The sequence below is a fragment of the Athene noctua genome, chromosome 18 (genome assembly GCF_965140245.1).
Source record: "Athene noctua chromosome 18, bAthNoc1.hap1.1, whole genome shotgun sequence".
Lineage (NCBI taxonomy): Eukaryota > Metazoa > Chordata > Aves > Strigiformes > Strigidae > Athene > Athene noctua.
In genome coordinates, this window is record NC_134054.1 from 7961273 (window position 1) to 7982224 (window position 20952).

At 40.9% G+C, this 20952-nt stretch overlaps 1 protein-coding gene across 3 annotated transcripts in view; it reads left to right on the plus strand.

The window, feature by feature from the left end:
- The window catches only part of ABCC3 (ATP binding cassette subfamily C member 3), a 48941-nt gene extending 28782 nt beyond the window's left edge, over positions 1-20159 (plus strand). The window contains exons 11-31 of one of the 3 annotated variants that reach the window (XM_074921790.1): positions 114-206; positions 1549-1752; positions 2986-3132; positions 3536-3623; positions 4633-4699; positions 6205-6331; positions 6675-6851; positions 7708-7875; positions 8635-8818; positions 9736-9841; positions 10506-10659; positions 12095-12302; positions 12864-13174; positions 13904-14103; positions 14208-14334; positions 15109-15210; positions 16211-16357; positions 17295-17453; positions 17822-17988; positions 18977-19171; positions 19803-20159. In XM_074921790.1, the coding sequence (XP_074777891.1) occupies positions 114-206; positions 1549-1752; positions 2986-3132; positions 3536-3623; positions 4633-4699; positions 6205-6331; positions 6675-6851; positions 7708-7875; positions 8635-8818; positions 9736-9841; positions 10506-10659; positions 12095-12302; positions 12864-13174; positions 13904-14103; positions 14208-14334; positions 15109-15210; positions 16211-16357; positions 17295-17453; positions 17822-17988; positions 18977-19171; positions 19803-19911 (3240 nt within the window). In that variant the 3' untranslated portion in view covers positions 19912-20159. Of the gene's footprint in view, positions 1-113; positions 207-1548; positions 1753-2985; positions 3133-3474; positions 3624-4632; positions 4700-6188; positions 6332-6674; positions 6852-7707; positions 7876-8634; positions 8819-9735; positions 9842-10505; positions 10660-12094; positions 12303-12863; positions 13175-13903; positions 14104-14207; positions 14335-15108; positions 15211-16210; positions 16358-17294; positions 17454-17821; positions 17989-18976; positions 19172-19802 lie in introns of those variants that run through there. The other 2 variants (XM_074921791.1, XR_012634740.1) reach the window with 2 other exon arrangements.
- The last annotated feature ends 793 nt before the right edge of the window (positions 20160-20952 follow it).

A 20952-nucleotide genomic window follows, 5' to 3' on the forward strand; every position in this document is an offset into this window, starting at 1 on the left:
TGTCTGTGTAAAGCATTCATTTCTGTTTCTACAACTTACTGTTTTAATGCTCACCATAGGGAACAGCAGCACTTGGGTACAACAACAACTTACCTTTTTTTCTTTCAATCAAGTCTTTAGGGCCTTCTGTGCTGGCAGGAGTTGCCGTGATGGTTTTACTTATCCCATTTAACTCTGCAATAGCAATGAAAACTAGAGCATTCCAGGTAAGGTACCAGCAGAGAAGGTGACATTATCTGAATTTGCAGCTGTGCTGTGAGAAATTAAGGCATCAGTGGTTGTCTTGGCCATTAATAAGCTGCCATTTGCACCAGTTTACTTATGAGGGAGATTGTACTGATATATTTAATAACTGTATCCTCTCAGATAGTTTTTCCGTAGTGAATTGAATGCTTTTTAAGGGAAAGGTGTGGCATTGAGTCAGTGGCTCTTCATACTACTGGAGCAGCTTCTGGGATTAGCAAGAAGTTTCTTTGTCTCCATATCCCTTCACCTGGTAGCTGCTAGGAGTGTCTAGAGGAAGGGCAAATAAATGCTGTTCTTCAAGCTGTGAATGACTGTTTTCAGAGATGGGAACTGAAACCTGGCAGCTTGTTTTTTATGCTAATAGCTAGTGTTGACTTTCACTGCTACTGAGCTGGGCTAAATTTGAATTATTATCTTAAGGTAAAATGATCCTTTATTTCTGTCTTTGTAGTCTTAGTCGCCTCTAGTCAAGGAAGGCTGAAAAAAACAATATAATAGTGCCCTCTGGCTTTGTGCTAGAAAAATCTAATAAGTGGCTTGTGCAACCTATCAGTGACTGTTTGGAAGATTTAACAGCTTGGGTTTGGTTTTTTTTTTTTTTAATGTAAAAAAGGTGAGAGTTGGAAAACTAATATAAATTATGACATTTAAGCAGAGCCATAGTAACATAGTGGTATTATTACATGCCTTAAAGAGACACTCAGTCTTCCCATTAAATCTCTTGGATGCTGACATGTTAGTATTAACATTCCTTTTCTTCTTTGCCCATTATAAGATGCTCAGAGTTGTATAACTTGGTGTGCATGTGTGTGTGAATACAGTTTTTTGTTTTGTCTATACAGCTGAGGGAATTTTTTAAAAAAAATTAAGGAACTGAATGAAGCACTGTATTCTAACATTCAGGGAAAAAAGAAAACTAGGAGTAACTACAATTTTCAAGGGATGCCCTAAGAAATACAGCTATGTGTATGAAGAAGAAAATCTGATGAAATCAAAGGAAGAAGTAGGGTAGTATTTTTGTAAAGTACCTTAATCTTTCTTTAAGGTGGTTTTGAAAATGTAACCCCTAAGAGTGAAGATGAGTGGAAAGCTTTTATACTCTGCTTTTCAGGCATTTTCTTTGATTTCTGGTTTCTTTGGTAGTATAGACTTGCACAGTAGACAGTCTGGATTTTTTTAATTACCTTTTGCATCCTCTTCAGAAATAGCCCAAGGACCATCACAGCTGTGAGACAACATGTTGAAATCTTTCTTCTAGCCATTCCTGTGACACTCTGTCTCCTGTGTTTACTAATAACTTAGGTGGAACAAATGCGATATAAAGACTCCCGCATTAAATTAATGAATGAGATTCTGGGTGGCATAAAGGTGCTGAAGCTGTATGCTTGGGAACCATCGTTTTCAGAAAAAGTGTTGGAGATACGAAAGAATGAGCTGCGAGTTTTGAAAAAATCTGCCTATCTCAATTCTTTGTCCACTTTTGCATGGATCAGCGCACCATTCCTGGTAAATTGAATTTGCATGACTTTCTAAGCTGTACCAGTACATCCTTGAAGGATAAATGAGGCTTTCTGCTTGCTAAATGTACATAGGAATAAAATGTAAATACTTTAAAAAAAAATTATTCGCATGCTTTGAAGCAAAGTTCCCTGTTCTCTAGAGCCTTTTTGTTAATCGGTATTAAAGTATTTCTTGATAAAGCCTGCCAGTGGAAGCTGGGAATAGCTGTCTCTGGAGAATTTCCAACCACTTCAAAGTACTTCCCATAACAAATTGAAACTAGAATTTGAAACCTCAGAGATATTTGTGAATAGCAAAAATAGCAAAAAAAAAATTTGAGTCAGTCAGGAGGGTATCTGTCTTAAGTTCTCATTCTACCTTTTGTGTTACACTGCTCTGCTTGTTTTAGTGGGAGAGGGAGTTGTTAAATTACTCTGCAACCTAAAAAAAGATGGATTTAATGTAAAAAATGAAGCCCAAGTGATACATTGCCAGTTCTGAAATGCTTTTTCCTCAATTTTCTCTTTCCCTTTGTTTTCCACTTCATTGCACTGTGATCCCTTTTGCAGAAGGGATTTTGCTTTCGGTGAATAAAAACATTCAGATAAGTGCTTTTTCAAAAATATTCCTAGCCAACTCTTCTCAAGATCAAAGGCCCAGCCCTGCAGAAATATTCTTAATGGCCTCAAGATCCTGCCTCTTTCATGTTTTCTTAAAGTTAATGCATTTCCTTAAATACACATTCCTGTTCCTGCTCACCGTTAGTTTACTGCATGGGATCGTCACTCCACACTGGATGGTCCTTGTCATCCAGCGAAGAAGCAAATAACTTGGATTTTACTCCCTTTCCTATTGATCAATGTCTTGTTTGTGTAGCCTGCAGTCTACAATGGAAAAATTGGGTTGGGTGGAGTTGGAAATGCAGCCAAACCACAGCCAGATAACCGCTTCTCGGTTTTATTTACCCAAGTTCTGTAGTTCACTTCTTGAATCTCTTAGTTCAACTAAATGTCGCCGTTAGTAATCTGAAAGTTATTTTATTCTGCGTGCCCATTTTTTGTATCAACTTGTTCATATGACTTGTCATTCTTAAAGCATGTTGAAAAGGTCAGAAGCAGAGAATGTGCTCAATTTTATTGTTGATACTTTTATTTCAAAGATGCTTATCAGGCTTGACTGCTTTTTAAAATGTCAAAATATTACATACATGTGGCAGTAAACTCACTTTCTGGCTTTCAGGTAGCATTGACGACATTTGCTGTATATGTCTCGGTGAATGAGAAGAATATCCTGGATGCAGAAAAGGCTTTTGTCTCCCTCTCCTTGTTTAATATTTTAAAGTTTCCCCTCAGTATGCTTCCACAAGTCATTAGCAACATTGCGCAGGTAAGGAGGATCTGGTGCATAAGTTGTTTTGAATAACTTCAACAAAAGAACGCCATATGTCCCTGATTTCTGGAATGAAGAAGTCCCTTGCATCTGCCTATTAGCAGACTTTCTTTCTAATATCCTTTCTCTACTGCTGCCCTATATTGGAAAGCCTGACATCTTCTGAGTAATCTTGTCTGTGTGAATTTTGCTTCATTCAGATGAACTCAGTTTGGGCTGAGAAATTTCACAGTTAAAAGCTTGAATTTCAGCATAAGATTGATTGCGGGGAAAGAATGAGTCTGTTCAGGAAGCCCATGGGGTGAAAGCTTAAGCTGTTCTGCATGCTTTCTTTTTCAGGAGTAAGAGCATTAAGTCCCCATTAAAAGAATGATAAAATAACACCGTGCTCTTTTCTTAGACAAGCGTTTCCCTAAAGAGAATTCAGCAGTTCCTGAGTCATGATGAACTTGATCCAAATTGTGTGGAAACAAAAGTGATTGCTCCAGGTAAAGACATCAGTATTTTTCTAAACTATCCTAATACAGCAAATGTCTTATATTTGTTTTGGACTGGTTGTGTTATGGAAAAGGAGGAAAAAGAATATAGCCGTAATCTTGTTTTTTTTAAAAAAAGCAGCTGCTTTTTTGAAAAGTTTGTGTTTGTTATTCAGGCTATGTGAAAAACAAGTTTCTGGCTATATTTTTGAGCTCTGAGTTGAGTTATTGGGTCTGAGTTTGCATCTGCAGTGGGATGCTAACAGCACTGAATAACGAAGTGCATCCACTGACGAGGGACAGCAAGACCTACTCAAACCTTTTGTATTGCACCTTTTGCTCAGGAACCTTTTGCTCAGGAACATTATAAACAATTCTGATTTCTTCTCTTGGAAACAGTATCCCAAAACAAATGAGCCAACCAGGTGGTCTCAAAACAATGTGTTTTCTCATGTAATGCACTTTGGCGATTCTGTGGTCTGAAACCTCTCTTGGGTGTGAAATACAGAGGAGGAGGGGTGGCTGTCATGTGATTACTGGTATAATCACCCCACCAGGAATTAAAGAAAGCCTGCAGATCTGTAACTTGTTAGTGTGGCGAGCAGGACCTGTGCAGAGGCAAATTTAATCTGATACATCAAAGTCAACAGTGTGCAATGGTCTCCTACCCAATCGAAATGCGTTTCTTAAGTAAAGTTGTGTTAACGGTTGCATGGGGATTCTGAGCAGCAAATGCTGGGACTGGCCTCACTGGGGCAGGGTGAAGCAGGACAGCTTTTTCAGTTCCACAGGGCTGTGAGCTCACAGTCTATAGCTTAAGCTGAGATCGGTTATTTTCACTCTGAACAAGCCTGTCTTGTGACCCACCATCATGAGACTGTGCTTCCCATGCCAGCAGAAAAGGGAACTGCAGCTTTCATGAAACACCCATAAATAAAGATTCCTCTGTCTCCCAGTCTCCCAGCTGTACTATTCTGTCTAATACATTTCCTGCCTTCTCTGTTGTGTTTTTGTCATACAGGCAGTGCCATCAGTGTAACAAATGCGACGTTCAGCTGGGGAAAGGAGCTTAAGCCATCTTTGAAAGAGTAAGATGACTTTATGCACTTGCAATACATCATCTACCTGGTTTCTGGCTCCTGGGAGGTCTGTTTGAAAGATGTCTAGTAATATCTGCAGGGTCACTTCTGGAAAAGGTTGTTTCCACACATTCCATATCTGCAACTCTTCTGCCTTTAAAACATCCAGCTAACCCTCATGCCTCATGGTATTTAGGCTTTAGAGAAAAGTGCTGTAAGGCTTTAACTCCACAATGACTAGCATAAAATAGTTACCTATTGAAGGACAGAAAGGCTACATAAATTTCTTAAATAAACATTTTTTTAACTGAAGTGTTGGACAAACCAAATTGATCTGATGGATTGTGAGGACAGTTGAGATGTCTGGGTTTGGACTTGGCTGTGCCAACAGTGGTCTGTTCTTTTAAGAGTCTTGAGGCAGACTCATCCCTGTGGCTGTGGATGGGCCATTTCCAGACTGGGGGGGTGCATGTTTTGCTCAATTTCCTATTTGAATTAATACAAACAGAATTTACTTGGAAGCATACACTTCCTGATGTTATGCTTTGTTGCCAGATCAACAGAAACCTTATCAGAAACCTGATGAGTATTCTTAGAATTCTCAGTCCAAGTTGCTCATGCTGCTGTGCTTAGTTTATATTAACAGATTATACACGGATAGCCTGCAAGTAAGAGGCTTAGGGTTCAAAGGAGCCAGTTTAGTTCAGGCAACCAAATCTTCACCCAGGTTGACTTCAGTGACATGACCATTCTGGTGTTTATTTCAGAAAGAACCATGCATCTCCAGCTCAAATTGCTAGCCACCTGGGCCTAAAAATTAGCTGGTGACTTCCTAAAGTAGCAGTAAGGCAAAACTCAGCTAGAGGGAAAGAATAATGAAAAATATTGTAGTGCTTTTGAGTTTTCCTCCTTTGAATGTGTTTTTTTAAAACAAACAAACAAACAAACAAACAACTTCTTGCAGTGTTCAAAACGTTAATTACCTGCTTGGTAAGAATCTGCATAAGAATTAAGCATCAAGATCTGTGCAGACAGAATTTTCTCTTGATTTTGTTAGTGAAAGGCACTTTGGCAGAGACACTGTGTTCATCAGTCATTTCCGTATCAGTTCACCTTCAAAACCAGGACCTAAAGCAGCACCTTTTTAAGAACACAGTGGGGAAAACAGTAAAGGATTTTAATTGGAACAGTTTTGTTTTCCTTGTGTCACTGTGGCTTGCTGATGGACTGATAGGACACAGCAAAGGCTCGTAGAAGGCTTGCTACCAATCCTAACAATTTAACAACCAACAAGACAGATTATTGATGGGTTTCCATTTACTCTTACAGTCCTAGTTAAGGTTGATTGTATGCAAGAAAGGGGGGAGAAGACTAGTAACTAAGCAATGCTTACTGTATCCAGTCAGGCTGAGGTCAGGCTGATTTGTCACTGTGTATTTCAGCCCTGGATTAAAGACCCATAATGTCTTTAGTAAACTAATGTTTAATTAATTTCCAGCCTGTTTCCTCCACAGTATAAATCTGTTGGTCCCCAGTGGTGCTTTGGTTGCCATCGTTGGCCCTGTTGGCTGTGGGAAGTCGTCTCTGGTGTCTGCTCTCCTGGGTGAAATGGAAAAGCTGGAAGGAGAAGTGGCTGTGAAGGTTGGTATTGTTTATGATCTGTTTGACAGTGGTATGGAAATGTGCTGCTTATGCCTGCCATTGCTTATAGTGTACATCAGGCTGGAGAGGGAATTCTGTTTGCTCCTATGCCAGCTTGTCTGTGTGTTTATTTGGGTTGTGCCCACACCTGTTCAGCTGTGTTTTATATAAAATCACTTTCCTGATTCTATCAGCTATACATCAGCAATTAGCATACATATATGTGTAACGTGAATGTATATCAAACAGGAGCTATATCTATGTGCTGCAGATTTTAATCAGAGTTGTAAGCATGAATTGCTTGTTGCACATCAGAGGTTTCCTTTCTCCCTCTTTGTTCAAGGGCTCTGTTGCTTATGTGCCTCAACAAGCCTGGATCCAGAATGCCACGCTGAAAGATAACATTTTGTTTGGCCAAGCTTCTAATGAACAAAAATACCAAAATGTCTTGGAGGCCTGTGCTTTAAAAACTGACCTGGAAGTGTTGCCAGGAGGGGATCAGACTGAGATTGGAGAGAAGGTAATTTAAAAATTTTTTTTCAGGTCAGACCTGCTTAGTGGTTCCTGTTCTGTCTAGCTTAAGAGAGATTGCTGTAAAGCCAGCACTTGATTTGGTTTGATTTTTTACAGTGGCATCTCTGCTACAATCAACACTGAAACATGCAGGGCAGTTTCGTGGAAGGCAGTTGGACTTAAACTTGTTCCTAACTTTAAGCAGCTCTTTGTACTGTGGTGCATAATTGCACATCTAGCCCTGGAAGATCAGAGCATCCTCCGTTTGTTGTCCAGTTGTAAAGGTGCATCTGTCCAGAATATGTAAAGTCCTTCCTTTTCCTGTAAGGATAAAAAGGGAGGGAACATATGGTGTGCATCAAGTGAAAAAGTGGTATGATTATCCCTTAACACCTCATTTTAATGAGAAACTTGTACATCTGTGATTACCAACAAAGATTTTTTTTTTATAGGCACTAAATTTGAGATGGATAGCATGAAGTGAGGTGGATATGTGGATTTATATGTAAGATAAGAGATGTGGAAGACGTTCCAGGTGCCACAGCCCTACTTTGAATGTTTGCATTTTACATCCTGGTTGATGGTCTTCCTTTTTATAGTTTTGCATTCTAACAGCTCCCTTTAGGAGCTTATTAAACAAGAGACTTACTCCATCTCCAGATTGCTGGGTGAGTGGAAGTTTGGCAGTGAACAAACAGATTTAGAGGCATTCTGTTCCTGTCTCTGGCTCGGAGTGAGTTATTCTCTTCAGTGTCTCATGTTTCAATTTAGCATCCGTGTGTTTGACTGGGTGAGAGCCATAAAAAGTCATAGCTGTTGTTGGAACAGAGTTGTGTGATATGTTTTATTCTCTTTCCCCTTAGGGCATCAATCTCTCAGGTGGGCAGAGGCAGCGAGTGAGCCTCGCTCGTGCAGTGTACAGCAACTCTGACATTTACCTGTTAGATGATCCTCTTTCTGCTGTGGACTCTCATGTTGCAAAGCACATCTTTGACAAAGTTATTGGTCCAGATGGGGTACTTAAAGGAAAAGTAAGCTGGCATTTAGATCCTCTTAAAAATGCACGCAAACTCAAAACCACTGATGGATAACAGGAAAGCGATTTCAACACTGAGGCTTGAGTGCTGAATCATTCCCGAATTTCTGTGTTTAACTGGCAATGTGGACATCTTTTCCCCACAGCACAGACTCTGCAGTGAGCTGCTATTTAGGCATGCCCAGAAGCGATGTGATCTAGTCAGAACACGTAGAGTCAGAAACCTGGTCTGTCTTTTAAAATCCCTGCTATGAGATCTCCCAAAACATTTGCAGAAACTTGTAAAGGTTGTCAGCTTTGTATTGCTTGTTGTTACTTGGAGGCAGCACAGTGAGGAAGTTGTAACAGCTTACTGATTTTACAGAGGTCTTTGGCAGTATACAACCAAATTGCAGTCTCTTTGTTTCCCCTTCTACTCCTGTTATGATCTTCTCAGGCTATCTCAGAGCTCAAAAGGGAAGAAGGACTGCAAAGAAAATCAGTACAAGGGAAAGGGGGAATGATAATTCTGTTGGTTCACGTTTCTCTTTGGTTATATCAGCATGCAATAGGGAGCACAGTAAATTCGTGTACATATTTCCAAGCTAACTTGGCTAACAAGGACAGTGTAGTTCCCCTGGCATTTCACACTGACATGGTAACTAACATGGTCACCCTGTCCCAAAAATGTGGTAGTATTTGGCTTGCTGAGTAGTGTTAGTCCCTACAGTGACAACTGAGAGATGTGAAGTTTCTCTCTTTTTTTCCTATCCAGACCCGAATTCTGGTGACCCATGGCATCAGCTTCCTGCCTCAGGTGGACCATATAGTTGTCGTGGTAGATGGCAAAATCTCCGAAATGGGATCTTACCAGGACCTTCTGAAACAAAACAAGGCCTTTGCAGAATTCCTGCGAAATTATGCACTTGATGAAGACATTGAAGAGGATGAACCAACAAGTACAGTATTGCTTTTTCTTAAAACATCTTTTTCTGTCAACCAGATTACAGATATTTTCTCTGTATAAAGTGTCCCCTGCTTCTTCATGACAGAGTGGCATTTGCCTTTCTGCACTATCATGAAAATGATTGTCTAATGCCAGGTCTGTATTATTGATAGATGTTTTCACAAATTGCTTTCAAAATTTCATCTGGTTTGTCCTAGAAAAAAGCAATTCTTGTGTTAGAAATTGTTTTAAAGTTGGGAAACTATTTCACAATTAGCAAGGTCAAGCTCAGTAGGAAAATGGAGTAGCCAAGAACAGACTAGGCTTGCTATCAAAGGGGCTACCCAGAGTCTGGTATTTTTTCTCTGTTTATATGTTGTTTTTTGCATATGGCAAAGTTCAAATGACATTTTAATCTTGGGTTACTTTTCAGCTTGGTTTGATTCTGATAAAATGATACAAGATTAGAGCATTTTGCTAAACGTTTCCTCTGTGTGACAGTGTTCCCACGCTTTTGCAGCACTGCTTCTCTCCAGACAGGCAGAGGAACATGCATGACATCATCTAGCAACAGAATAGGCTTGCACTAGTTCCTGACGTGACTCCCCCCATCCCAAGATTATGCCTAGAGCATGCCCTATAAGTGAATTTAGCTAGAACCAGCTATAACGCTATCTAGGTTTAACATTTCTGATGCACCTAAGGAATGTCATGTAAATGCATTTGGCAGCCAACCTGCCTCACAAGATCTTTGCAATTTAGTTAGGAGAAGTGATGCACAGAAGGGATGTAAGCAAAACTATGGGGGAGTTTATGCACTATGATTTTCCTGCTGTGGTATTGTTTTTCATGATTTTTGCTTTCTTATAGCCACCTCTGTGCCCTCTGCTTTATTCATCAGAAAATCTGAGGTGTGATCTTGTCTTGCAGTGCTGGAAGAGGAGGAAGTCCTGCTAGCTGAAGACACCCTCAGCATCCACACTGACCTGGCAGATAACGAACCGGTGGCAAACGAGGTCCGCAAACAGTTCCTTAGGTAAACATGAGGTTCATGTGTTTATAGTCTCTGTCTGGGGTGAAACACATCTGAAGGATGGTGGTCACATACTGCTTCTCAGGTTGGGCTTTAGTTTCCTTAGTTTCCTCTTACAAATAAATTGGTTTAGTGTCCTTTTGAAAATGAATGTGAAAGAACATGAAAAGAAGATCAAACATTCCTGCAATCCTCTTTTAAATCCAAACTGAACTAATTTCTTAAAGCAACTCTCTGGTTCTCGGGTAACACCACTGTATATATTTACCCACGCAACACTAAATTGCTACCAGTTGCATGATAAATAAACCCTTTGCATTGTGCCTTTCCATTGGGAACCTTGTTTAAATGTTTTCATAACCATACCCATAGATGCTGTCCAGCTACTGTTGATGTGAAAACCAGAGATGCTCAGGGGTTAGCAGTGAAGCCTCTAAAGGCCTTTACCAAAGAGCCCAGGCTCTGCCACAGCCTTTGTTAGGTGCTGCATTTCTGGCATCACTGAGGATCCAGAGGGGTGGTACAAGCACCCGTAGCTGTGAGTGAGGCTGGTATGGAAACTCAGCAAAAGAGCTGGGAGTAAGTCCAGTCTGCTGCATCCCAGTCTTGCCTTAGCCCTGCCAGGCAAGTGCCCTTTTTCTCCTAATGACTCTTTTGTTTTAACTAGGCAACTTAGTGTAATATCTTCTGAGGGAGGAGAATGTCCCAACAAAATGTCAACGAAACGAAGAGTCTGTGAAAAGAAGCCAGCAGAGTCTCCTCTGCCAAGAAAAAATCCTAACGAGAAACTTATTCAGGCTGAAACCACTGAAACGGGAATGGTATGGTTTGATCCCCCCCTCCCCTTTTCCACATTTTTTTTCTTCTGTTTGAAAAAAAAAATTTTATTTTTGTATTTGATCCAGTTCTGTTAAACGTGTTGTATAAATCACGACTGCAGGCTTTAGGCATTAATCTGGTGGCCACTGGTCATTCAAATTTGGGATTTTGGCAGAGGTTTCTGCACCTGGCAAGGGCTGTGTACTTAGGGGGTGGAAAAAAATCCCTTCCAGCTCCTGCTACAGTCACCTGATACCGCATAGCACTGCGGTCCATCAGCCCTGTCTTTGCATTGCAGAGCTTTCAGCACTGTTGGGTTTTAAAGTGTTTGGCTGCTGCTGAATCCAGCTGCAGCACTGGGTATTTGATGACCCGCAGCAGTGGGTTATACGAGCCAGCTGCCGGCTCTGTGCCAGTGGATCTGTTCTGCCTAAATGATACCTGCCACCACCCCCATCTTCGAGAGCATTTTATGCTTATAGGTACAAAAGGGACTGTACTTTGCCCAAGCAGGGCCAGGGAGTAAAATGGGAACAGAGCAAAAGAGAAGGAAAAGGAAAAAAAAGAAGATGGGAATACAAAACTAAATGAAAGGGACAGAAAGGAGTAGCGGATTGAATAGGATCAGGGAGGTTTTGTCAAAGAAAGCCCCTTCTCTCTACTTCAGAAGGCTCAGTGTGTCCTGTTTAGTCCGATGTACATGGTCCATGGCACAGACATGTAATTAACTGTTTCTGTGGATTATTTTAGTTTTCAAAGTCCCTAATCAACACCACTTGTTCTTTTAATTATTCCTTCTTATGCTTTTTAAGAGATGGAGTTTTGTCCTGAGTTTCTGTCTCTTTTTGTTTCTCTGCCTTTTTGCACTACCTTAGAGATAGCATCTTTTACTTTTTTTTGTCCCAAGCATCATCTGTTTATGTTCCTATTGGGGTGCACTAGCATTTGGTACCTCATTTAAGTTGCTGTAAAGACACCTGGATATGCATATTCAGCACTTTTCCTTAAATAGGACATTTAAAGTAGTCCTGAGCTCAGTATGCCTGCCAAGTTGCTGCTTTTCCCTGAAAAACTTGGCTCCTGCTCTTGTTACCCATCCTTTGCTGCTATTTGATCAGCCTCTTTTCTTTCTCGTTTGGTTTTTTTTTTTTTCCCCCCCTCTGGCATAGTCTTAGAAACTAAAACCCCACAACACTAATAAAATACAGCTCCTCAAAATGGAGGAAAAGGGTATTTCAGAGAAGTTTCTGACTCGTTTTGAAAGTTATTGCCCTGATGTGGCGCTCAGGCAGATGAACTGTCCTCTGTGGTGTGTTAGAGTTTGGGCAGTTTTGAACTTAGCAGTTCCTCTGGCAAAATTTTTTTTTTTTCTCTAAATGTGTCTAAACTCCTGATTGTGTAAGTTGTACAAACCAGCTTTGGTTTGTGATTTTGCAGGTAAAGCTAACAGTGTTCTGGCAATACATGAAGGCTGTCAGCCCTATCATTTCTTTAATGATATGTTTCCTGTATTGCTGTCAAAATGCTGCTGCCATTGGGGCCAATGTGTGGCTCAGTGACTGGACTAATGAGCCAGTGATAAATGGGACTCAGCACAACACGGCCATGCGAATCGGAGTCTATGCTGCCTTGGGCCTCTTGCAAGGTGAGACCAGATGAAATCATGATGTCTCAGTCTTTAGTAAAGAGGGGAATTAGGTGGGAAAACCATGGCACCAATTGCTGGTGGCCCAAAATTGCCCCCCCAAATCCTATCCTAAGCAAGGGAAGTAAAGTAACCTGGAGCCAGCAAGTCTGAGCTCAGCCTAATATTTTTAATTTCATTGTCAAGCCCTTGGAGGGGGTTGAACAGGTGACATGGAAGCTTGAGTAGAGCTATGGTGAAGAGAAAACATGAAAACTTAGGTGCAGAAGAGAATGAAGGGTTGAGGTGAAGTTGGAGCATTAGGACTTCATGGAGGCTTGCAGAAAGCAGTGGGAAGATGGTTGTGTGTCTGTCTTACGTGGACAGCATGGTGAAATCCTAGAGGACATGTTCCTTTGACCCCAGTGGCATAGTGCTAATGTGCATGGTAAGAGGAGGGTGAACAGGGAATATAGTAAAGGAAAAAAGGCTTCTAGTGCAACAGAAACTGCCAGGAAGCAAAGGGCTGCGAATCAGGAACGTCAGGTTCACTGGTTAACAGGTCTCCTTTTCACCTGTTAGGCCTCATAGTACTCATCTGCTCCTTTACCCTGGCCATGGGAGGCATTAATGCAGCCCGCACACTCCACGCTGCTCTGCTGGAGAACAAATTTCACAGCCCACAGTCCTTCTATGACACCACCCCAACTGGCCGGATCATCAACCGCTTTTCGAAGGACATCTACGTGATCGATGAAGTAATCCCACCAACTATCTTGATGTTCCTCGGAACGTTCTTCACCTCTTTATCGACAATGATTGTAATCATAGCAAGTACTCCGCTCTTCGCTGTGGTTATCGTTCCACTTGCAATCCTCTACTTCTTTGTTCAGGTAACTGGAAAAATGTTTGACTACCATTGCAATGACTCATTCCATTGTTCATGTCTCTTTTTAGGAAAAACAACATGAATTTGAGGGAAAATGGAAAGATCCAAAGTAACTACATGTTTATGCAAACAAAACATGATTTACTTCTCTGAGGAAAAAAAAATTGTCCTGTGAGATGCGATCATGAAATAAATAGGCATAACCTTTGTTTGCTTTTAAGTGATAACACATAAGCCTACTGCTAGAGATAGAGCTGCAGTACACTTCAATATATTGATGTGTGTATATATTTGACGTATTGACAAGTTTATAAAGTGGTGAGGAGTTAAAATATTGAAAATAGAAAGCATCAATTTTATTGACTTCTGAGCAAAAGTGAAGCTTATTTTATAGACTGTAAATAGAGACCCAGTAATGGAGGTTCAAATTCATGTTTCACTTGGAAAATGAGGCTCCTACAAATGGATTTATTTTGTTAGTCTATATTAACTAAATTTAAAGGGACATAGTTAAATTCAACTTACAGTCTATAGAAATTGCACTTACCCAACACTCTGTTGTGGTGTGAAGCAAAGATAACTTTCTTGAAATTCTTAATTAGAGAGAATATTTTGGAGGGTTGAAGTGAATCAGTAGCAATCTCCTTTAACTCCTTAATCTAAAAAAATCTTCACTGTTCGTTAAAAGAGAAAGTATTTCATGTACCCTTCAATTTTCCCCCCCAAATGGCAGCGATTCTATGTAGCTACCTCCCGCCAGCTGAAGCGTCTGGAGTCTGTGAGCAGATCTCCCATCTACTCACACTTCTCAGAAACTTTATCAGGGGCCAGTGTCATCAGAGCCTATAGACGAGTGAAGTCCTTCATAGACATCAGTGATGTGAAGATGGATGAAAATCAGAAGAGTTACTTTCCTAGCATAGTATCAAACAGGTAAAAAGGCGTATAACTTCTTGTTTCTGCTCAGATAGTCCCGTGTTTGCAAAATTGATCCAAGCAACTGCTTACCACTCTGCTTACATCTGCCTCTTTACCAGGTGGCTGGGTGTTCGAGTTGAATTTGTGGGGAACTGTATTGTCCTTTTTGCTGCCCTTTTTGCTGTGATTGGTAAAAACAGCCTGAATGCTGGCTTGGTAGGACTTTCAGTATCTTATGCATTACAGGTATGTATTATAGCTTTTTGTTCATTGATGGGTTTTCATTTTTGTAGGTGGTATGGATAAATTAGCAATAATTTAAGTGCTTGTTAAAGCTGAAGTTAATAAGGAAATAATAAAAATGAGTTGTGGGGTATCTGGAAACAATAGAGATTAACACTGAATGCTGACAAACCATCAGCAAGCCCACAGACAGTAGGACTTATGGGCACTTTGGGAGCATCGAGGTTGTGCTGTACCCCAGTATCCCCCGCAGCAAGCATGCAGAAAGCTCAGAAAGTATCAGGTGGGCTCACCAAGAACAGGTCATTTGAGCAGCATGGCTTAACATGTCTTGCATCATGCAGGCTACGTAACACATCAGCGTGTGCAGGTAATCACGGGCAGGTCAGTAGGATTCATAAATAGGCAAGAGAAACTACACTCAACCAAGCTGTGGACAGTTTAGCAGATTTAATGGCCTCACTCTTGCCAGAAGCTTTTTAGATACTATGAGTGTGCAGGATTGCTGTTAGCAATTTTCCAGTGAAACCCACGACTAGGGAAATGGCTTCCAACCAACTGCCCTGAGAGGGCCATTTGTTAAATCACTGTGGGAGGCATATGCTTCTTCACAGGAGCACCTGATTATCTGTAGACTTCTTGTCTCAGTAACTGTATTAATGTCAATGCAAAGGTAATTATTCCATTTGTAATATTAATGTGAATCCATGTCTTAACAGCAGTATCTGGTTTTGTTGTTCCTCTGTGGTTGATACTTTGTTCCTTGTCTTCTCCAAGGTGACCTTGTCTCTGAATTGGATGGTCCGAATGACTTCTGAACTTGAAACTAACATTGTGGCTGTTGAAAGAATAAAAGAGTATTCAGAAACTGAAACAGAGGTCAGCTACCAAGCATCAAGCATGCTCACCAACAAGCGTGGTGAAATTTTAATGCACACATTTACATGGTCTTTCTTTAGATTCTTGAGAGACAGGTCCCGCTCTGAGAGCGTTATCATTTAACTTGAACAAATGTCACGCTCTAAACTGTAATTTATGCTATCACAGCTCCAAATTATTACTGCCGTCATGCAGCCTGTGCTTAGCATCTCATTTTCTGCTACTGTGAGTGGCTATAGCACAAAAGAGATGAGTTTCACCATCAGAATATTGCTCCCATTGGGTTTGAAGTGTTTGATCTGTAGTCCTACCTGCATGGATGGTGCTGTGATCCTGATAGTGAGCACAGCTGCAGTACAATTATCAGGCTGTGCACATGTTTTCAATAGTATTTCTGTTTAATCAGCTTAATCAGTCTTCATCCCCCATGAGAGAAGAACATCTCTAGGAACACTGTACTGCCTAATCCAGGCAAATCATCTAATCATCTACTTTTGTTGCCAAAGACTTTTAAAGGTTGCAGATGGAGCTATGCTGGGAGATCTGGTGCTCTGTGGACACACTGGGTTTTGTAGCCCTGTGTACATGATGCAGGACTAAGAATTAGGAAATGGGAAATCTGAGGGGAGCTGCAGTGTACAGTTCTGGAGATTAAGTATTTCATCTGGAAGCTAAAAGGAAGCTAGGCAAAATGCATGATACATGTTCTAAGTCAGAGCTTGAGCTGGCATGAAGCAGACAGTGTTCTATTAAAGTTAATAGAAAATCATAAATGTATATCCATTGAGGGTTTGGCCCTGTAAACTTCACAACAAAGACCAAAATGGATGGATACTTAGGAAACCATGTTTTTCCCCCATTATTATAAAATCATTTGATAATGGAGATTTGATTTATCAGATATATTTCTAGTAACCCACAAATGTTAATGTTTGTATCTGAGTTTGAATTATTTTTTCTTCAACCTATATGAGGCATTTCTGACTACTGTTTTCCTTAGGCTCCCTGGGTCATAGAGGGCAAGAGTCCCCCAGAAGACTGGCCATCCAGGGGGGAGCTGGAGTTTGTGAACTATTCAGTGAGGTACAGGAAGGGCCTGGATCTAGTGCTGAGGGATCTAAACCTCCAAGTGCACGGTGGGGAAAAGGTGAGTTATCAGCCGTGTGTCTTTGCTAGAACTTTGCTCTGGGCCTCCAGTGAAACCAGGGGGTAGAGGCCAGGGGCTACAAGCACACTTGCCCAGCGGTGGGGGTCTACTCAAGCTGTCATTGCAGGAGCCAACAGTGACAGCCGTGCTGTTGGTGTGCCAGTATCCTCCAGGCTGGGACCAGTAGAACCACTTGCATGGGACTTACTGGACTTTCCAAGTTAGGCTGGCAACAGGCTACTGTACACTGTGTGGGAGGCACCAGCACAAGTGACAAAAATTCAGTGACAAGAACGCTTTTCTGAAGCAGTGCAGATGGGAGAAGGAATTCCAGCTTTTTCTGCTCTCTGGCTTTCCCTGTGAAAGTTTTGGCATGGAAAGAAATTACATTCTTTGCTTCCTTAAATCAGGAAATTGTCTTTGTTCTGAGAGATTCATTTTTCATGCTTTGATAGAAAGTTCTGGGGTTTGTGTGCTGGTACAGAATAATTAGCATAGGAAAGTCCTCCTTTAACAGGCTGTTATTAAAAGAGAAGAGAATTATACTAAGCAGGCAGGATGACAGCTGCCTTATGGAATGGAGGTACACGTGCTTACATTGAAGCCTGAATTACCCTCTGAAAAGTATTTATTTCTTGCTCTTGAGTGACTGGACTCCTAGCATGTGTATGTCAGCTAATCACGCAAAGTTATGTCAGATGGCTCTAGGCCTACGTACATATTTATGTGCAATATCATTCAAATTATGGGAATGGCAATATATACACTACAGTGTACGACATGGGTTTCTAGGGAAGGATGGTTACATTCTTTCTGAGATTCAGATCTTGTGTCAGACTTCTTAGAGCAAACTTGGAAGTTTGTTTGGGGGTTTTTTGTTGGGTTTTGTTTCGGTTTTAACTATATGCTTTGTTGTTAAACCTGCAATTTGTTGTAGATTGGAATTGTTGGCCGAACCGGAGCAGGGAAGTCCTCCATGACGCTCTGTCTCTTTAGGATCCTGGAAGCTGTAAAAGGAGAAATTAAAATTGATGGTGTGAAAATTTCAGAGATTGGCCTTCATGACCTTCGATCGAGGCTAACAATTATTCCTCAGGTACTGTTTCTGTGTATCACAGTAAAGGAAGAATCTCTAACAGCTTAGCAAACCATAAATAGTGGTTTATCCACGGAGGAAAAAGCTTTGTTACACTCAGAAAATTGTTTCAGAAAAACAAACTGTTTATACTTTAAGTGGTCATGTCCTGCCACCTTTTAAGTTGACACGGGGTGATAAAACAGGATTTAGGATAAACCATCTTTACAGTTGGAACTAGAGTTTTGAGTGTGTATTGTATTTTCAGAGTGGATGGGATTGGGAGGTGGCCTACCTGCAATGCAGTGGAGACTTCAGAGCAGTAACTCATCATATCTGTGCTTGAAACAGCTGAAGCACTTATCTAAGAAAGTTGGTTTTATATCCAGGATCCTGTTCTCTTTTCTGGAACACTGAGGATGAACCTGGATCCATTTAATAAGTATTCAGATGAAGAAATATGGAAAGCTCTTGAACTGTCTCATCTGAAGAAGTTTGTCAGCAGTCAGCCATCCATGTTGGACTATGAGTGCTCAGAAGGTGGAGAAAATCTTAGGTAAGGAATGCTTGAACTAGAAACATACACTGAGCTTTCATTTGGTGAGTAACACCTGAGCACAGGTTTACAATGTAGTCTGTTGTGTCTGAAATGATTTAGCCACCTATTCCTGTTTCAGGAAAACCACTAAGGCGCCAGCATTTGCTGACAGATCTGTCTCTGCCACAAATGATCTGATTCTTCTTTGCTGTGGGGAAGGATTTCTCCCAAAGCAAAATCCTGTCTTATCAGTAAAGAAGGAAGTCTCGGGATGACAGGGTGTTAGGAGTAGGCAGTCCCTTAAACATGGTATGTAACAGCTGTGCTGAATAAGGGTCCTCTGCCTAAACTTTAGCAATGTCTGTTTTCCATTATTATGTGGAAGACCCCTGAAGACATGAATGGGGATGCTGAAATGCCATGCTTTGATAAGCTGCATTGGCTTCTGAGACTGTGAGGTAACCACATTATGTACGTGATGAATGTTCAGCTCCTTCCTCATCCTGCAGAGACACTCGGACAGAGCCTGTGTCTGGGGTGCGTTAGTAGCAGGGGAGGAACTGTGGGCTGCCCAGATACTTCATTTTTTTTTTAGGTGGTAGAAAGGACTTACAGCCTCAGAATATTGTTTTTCTTTCTCTTATTTTTGGTTAAAGTTTTCATATGCTTAATGTTGTTACAACTCTGTGTGTTTCTGAAAACAAGGCAGAAGCATTGTAATCATGTTTCCCTGACTTTTGCCACAGTGATAGAAAGGGGGCATTTGGTGGCTCTGTCAGTACTGGGTCAGGCAGTAAGTGAACACATAAGCTAAAACTAGCTGAGTGACACTGCAGTGTGTGTGTATTAGCTCTAGGGCTGCCACTCGGGCTGTTTGCTAAATACTGTTTTTTTTGTTTGGTAACTTTACCTGATGAGTAAATCTGCTCTAGCACGAGTGATTCTGAGCAGTGGGGAGCTAAGGGCAGTGGGGTGTCGTTTGTGAAAGCCCTGTCTCTGCTTGCAGCGTTGGCCAAAGGCAGCTCATCTGTCTGGCAAGAGCGCTGCTTCGCAAGACGAGAATCTTGATCCTGGACGAAGCGACAGCGGCCATCGATCTCGAGACAGATGATCTTATCCAGATGACAATCAGGACCCAGTTTGAAGACTGCACAGTGCTGACAATAGCGCACAGGCTGAACACAATTATGGATTACACAAGGTAAAAATCTCAATGGTGGGTGGCGGGGAGGCTCACTGGTTCACTGGGTATATGAATCAGCACTTAAAAGGATCTGGTTTGTTTCTAGATAGTCACACTGATGCTCTTGTCAGGTAGTATGTAAGCAATGATGTTTAAGCTGTATAATCCTAGAATACCCAGACCTGACTTTGCCTCTGTTGGCATGAGAAATAGGTTCTGTATCCACTAACCGGAGCCACACAAGAGATCCTACCCAGCTGCAAGCTTATGGATCCTTTTGAAATGAGCAGCTGCTGTAACTTTTTCACTAACATGATGTCATATTAATTACTTTAGAATATATTACTATATTTCATGAGACGTTATTTTCTTGGCCTTCTGGTACTGTATTTTCAATCACCAGTATGACACTCCCACCACCCTACCCCCTTATTACCCCTGGGAGATAGTCCTGCACCTTTTTTAATCAAGCAGCAGCTCAGGGAGAATGTTTATCATCTGCTGTGTTTCAACGAGTGAAAATAATTGAGCAAAACAAAGGCAAGGCAAAGGTTAGAGCAGTTTGCCTGATGATAAAAAGGGCTATCACGTTTCTTGCGAGGAATTCTCTGACATATCTTTCCTTCCATCCACCTTTTGTTTTGCACAGGGTTCTTGTTCTAGACAACGGAACCATAGCTGAATTTGATACACCTGCAAGCCTTATAGCATCGAAGGGTATTTTCTACAGTATGGCCAAAGATGCTGGACTAGCATGAAAAGAAGACCCCCTAGGTTTTCGGTTTGGGTTTTTTTAAATATTACTGACTTGGCACAAAAGTGACTTGTGAATGTACTGTAATTTACAAAACAGTTTTTGTAGTAGACTAAACTTGTGATATGTGAACAAAGTATTTTACAATTATAAGGACCATAAAGTGAATTTTATATTTTTAAATATTTTCTTTATACATAAAGTATTTTATTATATGGTTTTTTTCCCAAAGAATGCCAAACATTCTGCCAAGAAAATGGATGTATCACGGGGCAATATGTACTGTATTCATGTTTAAAATTAGTAAATTATATTAATGGTACAAAGCACCTGGTTTTTGTGTTTTCTGCATAAGGATTCATTGGTTTTGAAGTGGAAAGACAGGCCCAGTTAAGCAGTGACTCAGCTGAAAAATAGTGAGATAATGTGTAATCTCTGAGTGGTTCCAACCTGTTCCTTTTAGTTTTTCCCCCAGGACAAGGGAGCTGAATGCTACGGCTTCAGGGCTGCGAGCCAGCCTAGGACCTTTGGTAGCCCTGCCCTGGGCCACATTAGTATTATAAAATTCCTCTTCAGCAGGAGAATTATAAGTGTATATAAAACTAAACCTACAGATGGCTTAATATAAATCATTCACTACACAATTTCTACCAATTTACTGGACTCCACATAAGCCTGCAGGGACATGATTGGCACAGAAGTATTATAATTTTGCTCTCTCTTATGTATGAAGTCACTATGAGTAAGTCTCCACTTAAGCTTAACATGGATGCTGAACAGATGTGCATATAATTCATCTCATTCAGCACTTATTCACCTGAAATAATATGTGTTTTCTTTTGCAGAAATAAGTATCTACCTTATTATTGATAACCAAGCCTCTCAAATAAAGGGAGTACTGTGTTTAAACAGTATTTGCTGCTAGAATCCAACAGAACATGTTCTGCTTTAGTTGTTCACTTCCTCCACTGAGCACTCTAGAAACCTACCTGGCAACAAAAAATTCCTATGTTTTTCCATGAGTAAAGTTCACAAAAACTTTGAG